Below are 14,586 nucleotides of genomic sequence, written 5' to 3' on the forward strand. Positions count from 1 at the left end.
TTTTAGCAGGACACAAGCGGTGTTTTTTGTTTCACGGGTTGGTAGGTGACTTTATGAGAGAGTTTCATTATGTCCATATCATGGTGTTTGGGTGTGTGTGTGTATATACAAACAGGGCACTTGTGTAGTCCAATAGCTGAATTCAAATAGGAATATCTGTGTTAATAGCCAGGGGGAAAGTACATTTATATAGTAAATAGTTAATTTCCTTCTTATTCATAAACAGGAATAAATAGAATTAATAAAAGATCTTAGACAGACTGCAAATAAATCTAGAAGGAGAAACATTTAGGTTTTCTGCAGATGTAAAAGGCCTAGCTGAATTCCTTCATGTAAAAACAACAACAATAAATGTTGGTCCCATTTTCCCACCCAACGTACGACCTATCTCCCAAACAGACGGCAGAGCTCGCACACACGGGCTACCGCACCAGAAAGGAGAGCTGGAGGGCTCTGTCTTTGGATGTTTGGGCATTTCCGATGCTTTCAGCTCCTGGAAAAGTAATAGAACAGCTTTTTTACAACATACAACTTGTCTTACATGAAGGGTGCCCTTTCAACTTCTTAAATAGATTTGATCCCTAAACTTTTTTTCTGTGACTAGTGCAGTAATATTGCATATATTCATATATGACCTGTCTGTGTACCCAAAGGATAGTTGTGCAGCCCTGGTGTATATACTGTAATTACGATATACTGTAATATCTCAAGTGGCGCTACCACAAAAAATAACATTAGATCTAGGAGCAAAAAAGACACTTACAAACTGTTAAACATGTTATATCACAACATATGGGCAAATGTACCACCTGGCAGCTTTTTAAACTCTATGCAACTGAAGAGAAAGGCTTCCTCCTAGCAGGGAGATTTAAAGTATTGCCAATCAGAAGGTGTGGAGGGATATAATTTCATGCTGCGATAAATCTTCACAATGGAAGAGATAGGAAATGTAAGTATCTTTAAAAGTGCTATGTGGTATGCTAAAACCTCATATAGTGATTCTTAATGGCCACGTATGATGGATAGAGTTTAATACATCAATTGTCCATACAGTATTCATATGTCAGATCATACAAGCTACTGACAAAATGATGATGTGTGTCGTTTGAATTTAAAGTGACACTGGAAACAGAATTCTTACTATCAGAAGTTTTCTTCTATAGCAGACTCCCAAACTATGGCGTTTAACACACAGTATTACGGGGCAGTTGGCCATTAGTAGCTCTAGAGAAACTCCATGAATGGTCTTGGGTACAACATCAAAGACCACACTCACCTTTTCTCGAATGCTTTTCATCTGTAGTTCAGTAGATCACTATTTTTCTATCCGTATAGTAACATCCGAGGTGCCATAAGATGCTATAGAATAAAATAAAAGACGTTAATGACACTGCAGACACAGCATTATTCTTATATATATATATATCTCACTTAGAAGGGCTGTATAAATATATGTTTAGAAAAATAAATAGCAAATTCATTGGTATACCTGAATTCTCTTCATCTGTTGCATCATCATCATCCCACTGATTCTCTCCAGATAAAAGTGGGTTTTGAGATTCGCTGACTGTTCTCATTGGAAATGAAAGCCCATCTCCCAAACTTGAAGAAAAAAAGAAATAAGAGATCACAACCCTCACCGTACAAATACAGAGAGATCCCTGCTAATAATAACCGCCAATGACAGGGAGTTAAATATTTTTATATAAAAAATGCATAACATTATTATTGGAATGTGGAAAAGATAATATTATCGGTGACCAGGATTTGAATAGGTAGGACATTAATATAATTATAATCTGGTTATATTTTAATGGCATGTCATATTCCTACACGGAGGGATGATAATGAATCCCACATACGTAGAAGTTAAAACGTTCAGCACTAGCAAGCTCTGATAGGCTTCATTTACTAAAGTTTGCACCTGAATAGCAGTTTTAACTCACTGACTTGCATGGCAGGTTCTCCCACAAAAAGGATTTGCAGGATTTGTTTACAAGAGAAACTAAATTCACCCACCTCGTGAATACTGGAACGAGCCACAATTTCCTCTGTTTTCCAAAAACCTGTTCCAGGTTCCGCCGGATGCCAAGGTGGAAGCCATTCTTATCTGGACCATTCTGAAAGACCGGGGCTGCAAAGGCCTCTGGGGACAACATAGAACAAGGAACAGTAAAACTACAGATACCACGAAGCTATATTCCCTGCTAAAGAAAAATCTAGGGAAAGAGTCGAGTTTTCTCCCAACATTGGTGTTCCATTTTTGCTGTTGACCCTACTTGGTACATGTTTTGCATATTTTTAGAATTTCAGTTGTGCAATGAAAATAAAACTGTCCACTTTTATGCAGTTATGTAGCTTTTTTGCCATTTTTTGCCAAGTTTTGCCAATAAACCTTTAGCTAGAAAATAACTATTTGTACACCAAGATGAGTTTCACTGGCTTTCACTGTGCGTGTAAAGGTCTAGCTAAGGATCGGGGGACTGTATAACAAAGAAAAATCAATACATGAAGTGGGTTATTGTGGAAACACTCATGTTGTTGATCACCAGGTTTCAGGTCACAACACTCTAAAAGTATGTCTCTGGTGGAGGCTTCATGACTTTCCAGTTGGAAAACCAAATAGTGTTGCCAAATTAAACCTGTAGCCCACAAGTTGTATTTAGTATTGATGACCAGTAAACTAAGTGTCAGGTCCGTGCTTTGGATCCCGTTCAATACATAGCTACCACAATTATTCAAAGCTTACTTAGTAATTAAGCCCCTTTTCCCTTAACGCTCCCTGCTTACAGATAAGGTCACTATCCCTGATAAACACAAACGGTCCCAGCTACACTTTAGATAACCACGCCGCATCTGTAGCTTATAAATCATGATATATATCTGAACCAAAAGAATTCATGTTTAAGTTTTTAAAATGAAAAGAAAAAAAAAGTGTAGTCTTCCTACTGAGTGTTACCTGCACCGGTTACACGATGATTTATACAGAACAGTAGTGGTGATATTTTACACTCCAGCCTCAGACTTTGTACACAGAACGCTCCTAATTAAGCAATAATCCCTTGCAATAAAAGAACAGAATTACTCGGGAGTTTGGGAAGCCGGTGCCTGGGTTGCCACAGCAACTTGCTATTATGATATTAAGTGCATTGCTGCTGTTCTCAGGCAAAGAGAAATGACATTTGCAGCATTCAGCCACACAAGAAAGACCCACACGACAGCAGAATTTCTATTATTCAACAATCATAACTTTGGGAAACATTCATTAAATGGCCCCAAATCAAGCCGGGCTTTAGGATATCTTAGCCTGGTTGCAGGCATACTTAAAGGAGGATTGAACGGTTCACCTCTAACAAATTTGTATACACAATCTGAAAACGGTGAGGCCAAGAAATAAAACAGAAACTCAGACTGGTCTTCCTTGCGAGAGTCCCAAATTTAGAGTCCCAATTTTTTAAACTAGGCAATTTCAACAGAATACATAATTATGAAAGACCATTCTATAATGAAAGAAGTTTGGCATCAGATGGACATCTATATTCCAGTAGTTACGTACAGGGAGAAGCGATGGTTTGAAGCCTTCACAGAGTAGCAACCAGGACAGGTAGAGAAAAAAATATGTCTCCACAGAAGTATAAAACATTGAACACGGTCTTTTAAAAATATTACTTTATAAAAATCTGATCAATGTCCAGTATCATCTTATGGTGTTGTAGTTGGCTCAAAGAAACACATGTGCATACAAAGCACATACTATCCATGTATGAAACCAGAAATCTACAGGACGTTGAGCTCTTTCTCTTTGTAGAAGATAAAAGGGGAGCCTCCTTTTCAGCTTTAATCATTCCTTGCATTCACAAGCTGGGATGTGCATTGTATAAAATCAGTAGGGTGATATGGTACCCCCATTTGGATTTTGTACCAAAGGAAAAGCGCTTGGCTTGAAAGTGGGGAGAGACTCACCTAGAGTGGTTCTGTTCATGCCAACAAGCCAGCAGTGATACCCAAAGAGAAACATAAGGCTAATGAAGAACATTAAAGAAACAAAAAGCAGGAACAGCACATGGAACTTGGCTCGTCCATTGGATAGGTCCCCCTGATTGAATAATGAAGATATGCCATATTAGAAAAATATAAAACTAAAAACTAAATCACTTTATTCATAATTTTGCTGTGACTGCTTGTCACGTGACTCAAAGGCAGTCGCTGATTGAGTGTTACCATAGATGCGCAAAAAAACGACTTAAAACCTTCTCTGTTGTTTTTAGTGACTTAGAATGACAGGACAGGCCTGTTTATATTTACTTGCTTAATGCGCCGGAGTGGCCAGTTAATGTTTCTCTATATTGTGCCACAAAGGAAGGGATTCAGTATTGGAATCCATGGCCAATTCTTAAAAATTATCGTGCTTCATTACATGCAAGTGTGAGAAAGCCTTTATGTACGACTATCTAAACAGCCAAATGGAATCCATTTCCATTGAAAATTAAATGCCTTGATAAATGTTTTGGGGGGGGGATTTTGGGTTAAAAGAAAACCGCTTTTTCTTTTCTTAGACCAACTCATCTTTAGAGAGCCTTTAGAAGATATTACAAAAAAGCACTTACTGTCCAGTAGAGGAGGAAGTATTTGAAGACAGTAGATGTAATGTACAGACAATACAACATTGAGTATGCCAAGAAGAGCAGGAAAAACTTGTAGTTTGAAAATCCAATGCAGTTATTCACCCTGAAAAAATAACAAAGCTAGGTCAAACTCCGTTGCTAAAACAAAGTCTAAACGTGTAAACCGGATTAGTCTTTTTGCTTGTTGCACCAGAAGGTCAGTAACTCCAGTGACATTTTACAGGTAAATTTACAGTAGATTTCTCAATAATCACCAAAGAATTACAATGTACGTAGGCACAGAGACCCAAACACTCTTACTGCCCAAAGATCAAAATTACTACTGCTACAACAGTATTATTTTTAATATTATTCTTTATTATTTCAGCGAGTTTTGTGTCAGACACATTTTACGACAGTCATAATATTACACGTTATAATTACTAGGCAAGATTCTTATAGTCTCATTAGAACTTGACAAATGCTTTATAGGATTAGGCCAGGAACTTACCAGGGGCAGTGATGATCCATCTTTAGAACACACCTGTAGGCAGACAGAGAGTTACACCTAAGGTTTACATGACTAAGCTAGAGAATAAAGAGTGCTTTTTCACTTTAAGGAGCGCATACATTAACATTCACACAAGACTACAGAATACGGAGTTTGACTATTACAGTAATGCACATGGAATGGCCAGCTGAAAAAATAGGGGTTAAAGAAGGACAGGGCAATATGCTGCCTCCCATATGTTGTCAAACTATACTTCTCATGATACTTGGCCAACCGATTGAGCAAAACCTTAAGTCCCATGTCATTCAAAGCTCATGTTAGCGTGTGTAAGATATAAAGCTGTTCTACGTTGGAAATAAATAGACAGAATATTGCATACAATTTAAGATTAATAACCAAAAAAAAAAACAAAAAAAAAACAAAACATTCCATTCTGGAAGATCTACCAGCTGAAGACGGAAGCTTGGCTTTACAGGTGTGTAATTCATTTTCGGAATTTGCAGATAAGATGGACAGTAGGTATTCCTATGTCGTCATCAAATTATATGCTAAAAATAAGCAGTCTTTAAATGTTTCCAATTGAAGAACAGACCTCTGGTGTGTCAACAGCTTTCTTTTTTTAAACATAGACCCAAATGTATCACCAACAAATATAGACTAAATTAAAGAAAAGCAAACAAGTCTGATTTGGGGTGAATTTGGGGTGACCGTCCTTTAATAGTGAATTTCAGCTTATCTCATGAAACAATAGCAAATAAAGAATGCCAGCTTACATGCCACAGACGGAGCAGTGGTGACAACGATCAGGTTTCACTACTTGACATCTGTCGCAGAACCGGACGGCTGTAAAGCAAATGCAAACCGGATCAGTATAAAGTCAACTACATAGGTAATAAAAGAATTTTCTTTTCTGGAGCTAAAATGGTTGAAATAAAAGCGTTAAAACTCTGCTTGTAAAATACTTTAGTTTTTCTAGCCGCTATTGTGGCCCCAAACCCAAGCATACCACATAAAAATCTAGTTTGGAAACAGTGATGTACATCATTCATATTTAGCCTCCTAATAACCAAAATAATTAAGAATACCAGGAATACGAGGTGTTACTTAAACCTCAGAATAAAAAGGTGTTTTTATTCTTGTATTATTTGTGCTGCTTATGTACAGCCTTTGTCTAGATTTTTTCATACTAAATGATGATATATAATTATGATTTCAAACGAAAGGCCTACTTGTCTTGAAAGAGTGGAATTGAGACACAGCCTTGGTCCTTAAGGGGGTAAAACATGGAACTTTTAAATGTAGGATTTGAAAGAAAAATATGACAAATCTTCTTTAAACTGGAGAGATTTCTAGAATGTTATCTTGTTAATTTAAACATCTATTACGCAAAGCCAATTAGTTCCTTCTTACAGGAGAAAATATCTGGGTCCAGCTACCCATTATGGCTGATGGGCCCTATACTCAACCCCAACGGTCATTGATAAACATTTAAGGGAAAAAAAATAAACATTTTGTAGAAATTAATTACAGAATACAAAAACTGCTTTATAATTATTGTCAACTGAGGGTTGGGTGATGACAGATTAAGGGCAGACATAAAAGCAGCGCTATCACACATCCAACAAATGGATTTGTTTTAACCAGCTAAAAAGATATATTAAACTTTTAGGTGCTTGTTCTTCTTGGACTAATTAAATACACATTCAGTATTTGGCATTTAAATAGAAACATGGTTCTCTTACTACATAATATTTAAAAACACAGCATTTTGTTTCTAGTTTTGGAAATCTATAACTCTAGTCTGATGCATTAAAATCTACATCCAAAGAACTAGGACAACCTCCTGGTGATGCCAAAGCCAACAGGAAGTACCGGGTCATCCATGTCTTCTACAACCAGTCAGTGCCAAGAAGAAACGGGAGATCTTGTTTTGACTGTTGCTTCAAAGTCAAATGGAGGGCAATCATTTTAGTAGGAAATGTATTGAAATACATGTAATATAGAGAGTAACCCTTTATGGGTCCCCACCCTATAGATGGTAACACAGTGTAGTGAAAACTAGAGTAGTTATATTACATAAAAAAATCTACGAGATGAAGGGTATTCACTCCTTCAAAGTAAAAATTGAAAGGGAAGAACAACAAAAAGAAAAACATACCTCCACTACCAGTCCTCGTGGAAACAGGCAGCGTCTTTGCAAACTCAGCCAAAATCTGCTTTTGAGCCTCTGGTTGTTCCTCATTTTCATAGCGCTCCTTGTCTGCGTAGGACAGCAAAAACTGAAACCACAATTACACACAGTGTCACAAACAAGCACCAGACCTGGACTCAGAATGGGTCAGGATTCCACAAAATGCTGAGTATTATATATACACGTGCTTTCTTAGTGATATAGATTTCCCCATAGATTTTGAGAGTTAAGAACAAACCGGAAAAATGTATGTGGTGTTTGAATTGGGCAGCTCTGTGGGAAAATTACATCCTATGATTTTTTTTCCTGTTTTATCTGCACTTAAGAAGAATGCTTTATTGTGTAAGTCACGCACCTTTTTAGTTGGCTGCATAGGAGGTGTAAAAATTGCCTTCCAGTAAGTCCAGACAAAGACTAAGAAAACCATGTGGAATAGGATGAGGTATCCGACTGGTAATGGGGGAAAAAAGAAGAAGAAAAATCAGCCTACATAACAATTAAAATATTATATATCATTAGTGGAGAGGTCCAACATGTTGATGTAGATGACTTCTCCACCAGCGAGATACGTCAGGGTTTTTATTATAGAGGAAGATTTACTTTAGGTCTCAATAGTACCTTATATGAATTTTTATCAATATAGACAAAATCATATTGTTCTCATTTCACGCCTGGATTAAAAAAAACCTCGTTATTGTCGTTCATTTAGCATATTTTGATAGTTTCGCTTCTCCAGATTTCTGTCCCTGTTCTCTTGCCGTTTTATGTATTTATGCTTTTTCAATAAAAGTTGTCTTCTTTATCTAAAAACGAGAAGTCTATACCTTTAAACCCATACATGTAAAAGAATTTGGTTCATCATTGAGGGTTAATACACATCACATAACGCTTGACAGAGACAAGTAGGTCAGATATTCCACCTCCAATTGGTCACACATATACTAGCCTAAGCAAACATGCTATGCAGAACGCAATATACAATCATATCACATTATAGATACCCGAGATTGGCGTTTTAAACTAGCATACGTATGTATGTATTGTGTGTGGTTCCCTTGTTTTGTGGTAACACATTTATTTATTTAAAATGCAAACTACCAGCCACATGTATAGAACGTTTAAAAAAGGTAGAGCGCACACTTACCTCTTTCCAAAGGGTTTTCTAAAGTCACTGAAAAAATAAAATAAAAAATAGCGCATTATTTAATATGATTGTGATCACGTAAAGTCTTCTTAGAAGTTAACCGCGAATGCGTTTTCATTTAAAACACGGCCGCATATTATATCTTCGTCTTGCACGTAACTCTAAAGTGTCCTCTTAATCAAACCATCAGTTTTCCCAACCTTTGAGATCTCTACACAGCTAACTGCTCCATATGACCCTCGCTACATTGAAATCACGCTCACCGAAGCAGTACTTCACCTTCTGTCTAGTTCCCCTCAAGCTCTTAATAGATTATAAGGTTGAAAGCGCTGGACCCTCATCTAATTCGGTAACTATGTCTCTTTTCATTCTCTCTCCTGTATAAAGTGTTACAGAATCTGCTGGCACTCTATAAGTAAAGCCTAACGTGACCCAAATCTTACTGTTCCTCTTTGGTCATCTGATGCTTCTTCTTTGTAGTTGTTCAGAATACTTACTTGTTATATTTAGAGTATCTCACTGTGTTTTACGGTTGTCATAAGACTGTGCATATGAACAGCAGGGATTGCGTTCACAAATTAAATAATGTAAATACATTATTATTCTATAGGATTTGTTCAGATATCAGAAAATTATATATAAAGCGACTTAGCCATACCCCTGAAACAAAGGGCCACTCAGAGCAAATAAAGTTTTGGGCGACATTTTTATATTATTTATACAGTTCAAAGATCAATCAAGCTTGCCAAATCAGCCATTTAAAACTGGCCACCTGAGCCACCATCATTGCCCTTTCCCTTTAGAGCGCAAAAACAAATCTACGCCTGCTTATAAAAATCTGTAACCTACTATAGAGAAAAAATAAATTCTCATCCATCAATATATGGTTTATTCACTAAACACAGAGCTGTCCGGAGAGTAGCGGTAAGAAATTATGAAGGGCCAACCCATGGCAATTTTCTTTATTGCGAAGGGCCGAGCTGGTCCCTACATAATATATTGTTCAATGTTAAAGTAGACTGACAAAACCTCACTGATTCCCCTCTGCACTTTATGGGATAAGCCAAGCTCTAAGTGTTGGACCTTCTTAATGTATAGCGAATTGAAACCACAATATTACTCCCTATAGACAAAAAAAAACAAAAAAAAACATATTTTGTTGTTATTCAGCAGAATCTATGGGAAATTGTACTGTGTTTAGAAGATCTTATCCAGGCGACACCATCGCACATACACGCGCCTAAGAGCACCGAATCCAGGTCTGTATCCTAAATAATAGGCAATCCTCTTAGATCAGTTCGCAAAAAAAAAAAAAAAACACATTTTAATTTGAATCCAGAATTTCTTCCCCAAGGCCGGAAATGGACCCAATACAATAACACTTCCCCTTCCAAACATGTGAGAGCGATAGCCTATACATAACCAAACAACACAGCCAGCAGTATTAATACATTGAAACGTGTGATAGGGAGGCAAGTAACATCCATGCGCAAAGTTCTGTATAACCATTAGAATGTAAACAGGAAATAAGCTGACAATAACAAAGAACTTATTCACAAAGGCACAACCCACATCTATACAATGACACTATGTAACACTACTAAGCAGGAAATCCCTCTATATGAGGAAGCTATTATATTATTAACTTACCTATACACAGTTCCCACACGTAGGCATAGTAAGACCACAGTACCACCAAGGCTATGATAACCACCGGCACCCATGACAGCACCCTCTGGCAACACCTCAATCCCCTGGACAGTGCCATCCTACAGCCAGTGTGCATCCTGGCTTTCGACGCTAGACTGCTTATGGCTCATTGATCGGCGCTCGATTGGGACAGGCTGGACATAAGTGCGCATGTATCCTGTCTTCAAATGTTCAGCAGTGACCTCTAGTGGATATATGTGAGATTACATTTCTGTGTTATGTGTCGTTAACAATACCTGCTGAAATTATGCTGTAAAATTATTCAATTAGCATGAATCATATGAGGGAATAATGTAAAGAATCAGACTTTTTTGATTCCATAAACTCCAAGTGGATATTAACTCCATGTGGGATAGTAATATAATACCAAGTTTGTCGGCCTTGGGGCATCAGGGGTAGGCCCATCTTTAATATAGATTGGACCCTGGAAAAGCATTTGATTGCCCCTCACCCCCTAGCTTCCAATCACACCCTCAACTCCAACACCAAACAAAAAAACACAAAACCAAAAGCATACCTCCCAACATTTCAAAATGTGAAAGAGGGACACTTTTTTAAATCGCTCTCGCGGAACTCATCAATACAATTGCACTTTAAAAAGCCGTGCTTGCATTTCTACATTTTTGTCAGCACAGTCATGCATATTAAAAATAAAGAACACATTGAATTCCCATGAGGCTCAGCCAGCATCATGGGAAGTGCGGTTAACAGTAGATGTTAGCTGTGAATTACAATTCCCATGATGTTCAGTCAGCCAGCCAGGTGTCCACATGACTAGGCATCGTGGGAGTTTAAATTCACAACTAACACCTTTCATATCATCTGCTGTTAACTACAGTTCACATGAGGCTCAGCCAGACATACTGCTTCCATGATGCTGGCTGAGCATCATGGTTAGTGCAGTCAACAGTAAAGCTGCAGATGCTAGCTGTGAACTATAATTCCTATGATTCTCAGCCAGCCAGGTGTCCACCATAATGCTGAGTATCATTGGAAGAGTAGTCAACAATAGCAAAAAAAAGTTAATGTTAGCCTCCCTCCCAGGACCCTTTCACAATGCCTTTACACACACCTGCCCATAAACACACATATACACATACACTGTCCTTACACACACACATATACATACACTGCCCTTACACACACATATACACATACAATGCCCTTACACACACCTGCTCATAAACACACATATACACATGCACTGCCCTTACACACGCCTCTCCATACACACTGTCTTTACACACACCTGCCCAAAAAACATACATATACACATACAGTGCCCTTACAAACACACATATACACATATACTGCCCTTACACACACCTGCTCATAAACACACATATACACACACATTGTCCTCACACACACACACATATAAACATATACTGCCCTTACACACAACTGCCTTTACACACACATATACACGTGCATTGTGCTTACACACATATACACAAACACTGCCCTTACATACAACTTACAAATACCTATACTGCTGTTACACACACTTGTCCATACACCCACAAAAGCTTACATACACATACATTCACATACACCTCCATTACACCCCTTTCTCCCCATGTCTTACCCCTTCCACAATCCTTCTTCCCACATTCTTCATCCTCCATCCTGTGGTGAGAAGCACGAGGCCTGTCACTTTAGACCTCGCTTTAAAAGCTCCCTCATCACTACGTGCACGGATAACGTCATATACCCATGCTCTGCATTTTTTGCCGGGGTGTAGTCATGAGGGAGCAGTAAAGTGAGGTCTGAAGTGACAGGCCTCACGCTCCCTAATGTTGAGCCAACTAGAGGGAGACCGTGATCTACCCAACTAGTCCTGCAGGCTGCAGATGCTGATCGGGCGGCTGTGCGCCCCCTGCAGCTGCACCTGAGGTGAGAACGGCTCTCACCTCACCCTACCTCTGCCCCTGCAAAGCGCAAATCGGGACTGTCCCGCCCAAATCGGGACAGTTGGGGGGCATGCAAAAAGCACTTGCCACACTGAATCTGCAGATTAGGAGAAGACTGTCAGAGTCAATGCAGTCTTCCCTCCTTCTGACCCTAGCATGACACTGTGTGAGATGTCCTTCACTCCACATGCACGGGGCATGGGAAGAGCACAATACCATGCCGATCACATAGCGAATTAATGATGCAGGTCCGGCAAGTGACCTGAAACAGACGTGTAAGAAATAACCAGGGCCAGCTTTAGGGTTCAGGCGCTCTGGGGAGGCAACCCCCGTGGTGCCCCCTCTTTCGACATCACCCCCAAGGTCTCTTTGTAGTTCAGTGATATATCAACTAAACAATACATGGAAACATAGCACTACAGGTATAGATCAACTGAATATGACATACAAACCCTGTATTTGTAGGTATAAATAAATAACATGGAAACATGGCATTGCAGGTATAGAGCAACTGAATAACATACAAACTCAGCCTTGCAGGTATAGATCAAGTGAAAATCACATGTAAATTCAGCACTTGAAGGTATAGATCAAATAAATAATGCACGGAAACCCTACATAGCAGGCATAGCTCACAGGTCACACATAAAGGCAAGCCCTGGCACCAAGATTGTGCACAGAGGACTTGCCCCAGCACCAAGATTGTATCCACAGGACCTGCCCAGCACCCAGACTGGACACATAGAACTTGCTCTCTTTGTCCCCAAACAGCATGTCGCTGCCATCTGTGACCCCAAACAGTTTGTCTCTACCATCTGTGCCTTCAAACATCCTGCCTATGGCATCTTTGCCCCAAATAATCTGCCTGTGCCACATTTGCCCCCCAAACAGCCTCCCATCATTCACACCTAATTATTCACTCATCCATACATCCTAATTCATTGACACATACTCCCTCCTGCACCTCTTACCTCAGCTCCAGATTTCTCTGTGGCGCTTGCAGACTGTGCGAGCAACTTCTTTCACCCTTGGCACTACAAAAGAGGTTGTTCACACAGGGTATGCCCATTCTACAATGCTGTGTAATATGAACAGACTACATGAATTAACAAATAAAAGTAACAATAATTGATTTATATAGATTAATCATAGTGGCTACTAGAAAGATACTGTATGGACAAAAGTACTGGACACCTGACCATTACACCAACAGAGACATTGCCTTCTAAATACATAGACATTAATATGTAGTTGGTACCCCCTATAGCAGCTATAACAGCTTCCACTCTTCTGGTAACGCTCTTCTCACCTGTTGCACTCCTGCAAGGTTTACTTTGGAAGTCTTACTTCAGGGCCTGGAACCGTAGACAACTTTATACCCGGTTTCCCTGGAGCCGTGACAATCAGATTTAAAAAATATAATAAAGTATAACAGAGAGCAGATATTAAGTCCTATTCATTTTGATACTTACATAATGACGTGGATATTGCAACAACCACTTTTAACACTAGATGGTGATATAGTTATACATCACATTATGCAAACCAATGTGCTCATACTAATGAAACACAAGCCTATATAGTATTTAAACCTGTTTTTAAGCTTAAGATAACGTGTCTTTGTAGAATGAAATATAATGTAGACTAACTCTGGCTGGATTTGAGGCATTCAGCATATTATAATATTAACATATAATATATAAATAAGGGCATTCCCAACCCTGCTGTATGTGAGACTTAATTTTTCACTGTATTATTTTACCTATAACGATAATAAAATGTATTAAATTACAAGTCAATTAACAATAAAGATTTCAAAGAGTGAAACGATCGATCTTTACACTGTGCTGGTCATGGTAGACAAGGTTAGCGCTTGCTGTGAAGGTGAGAGGTTTCAGTGACAGCAGACACCCAGAGAGCACTATTTGCAATCTTGGAATGCATTGCACACACTATACATAAACAGTAATATATAAGATCACTGAAAATGGATAGTTTGCAGAAGCAAAAATACTTTGTATCTACTAGCTAGCTAGTTTATTGACAATATAATAATGAAATGCTTTAAACAAAACATTTCCACTGTAGATTACAGGTATACTTGCAATGTTCACTCCAACTTTAATACCACTTTGTCATTTCCTTAAATCTTAGCAGCTTGTATCCAGCTCCTGGAGGTTCTTTCACTGCTCCTTCCTTCCCTGTAATCCCCATTCAAGCCCAAAGCCAAGGTGATGAGATGGCGGAGAAACAAGAAGAAATGGGTTTAGTATGTAGAGTCTGGGAGCCAAGGGGTTTGGGTATGTTCAACAAACTGATAGAGATCCTTATTAATATATAAGCCAGCCCCAGACACTTTTATACACTGTATATTGATTTATATAGCACCAACATATTATGCAGCGCTGTATAATGGGTAAAGAAGCCATAACAAGTAGTGCATCATGTACTGTTACAAGTTCAGCTGTTACAAGTTGAACATACAAAAGATGATTAAGGCACTGCTATATATG

The 14,586-nt window shown here is 38.7% G+C and overlaps 1 protein-coding gene across 1 annotated transcript; it reads right to left on the reverse strand.

Moving 5' to 3' along the window:
* Positions 1-99: 99 nt before the first annotated feature.
* ZDHHC15 (zinc finger DHHC-type palmitoyltransferase 15) lies at positions 100-10,260 on the reverse strand. Its single transcript, XM_053473488.1, has 12 exons — positions 10,101-10,260; positions 8,451-8,477; positions 7,662-7,756; positions 7,274-7,394; positions 5,889-5,958; positions 5,116-5,148; positions 4,608-4,728; positions 3,964-4,096; positions 2,020-2,146; positions 1,490-1,602; positions 1,277-1,359; positions 100-493 (listed from the first exon to the last, which is right to left on the reverse strand). Exons 1-11 carry the CDS (start codon positions 10,234-10,236, stop codon positions 1,316-1,318), a joined length of 1,020 nt encoding a protein of 339 aa, XP_053329463.1. The 5' UTR covers positions 10,237-10,260; the 3' UTR covers positions 100-493; positions 1,277-1,315.
* Positions 10,261-14,586: the final 4,326 nt, after the last annotated feature.

This window comes from Spea bombifrons, chromosome 8 (genome assembly GCF_027358695.1).
Source record: "Spea bombifrons isolate aSpeBom1 chromosome 8, aSpeBom1.2.pri, whole genome shotgun sequence".
NCBI lineage: Eukaryota > Metazoa > Chordata > Amphibia > Anura > Pelobatidae > Spea > Spea bombifrons.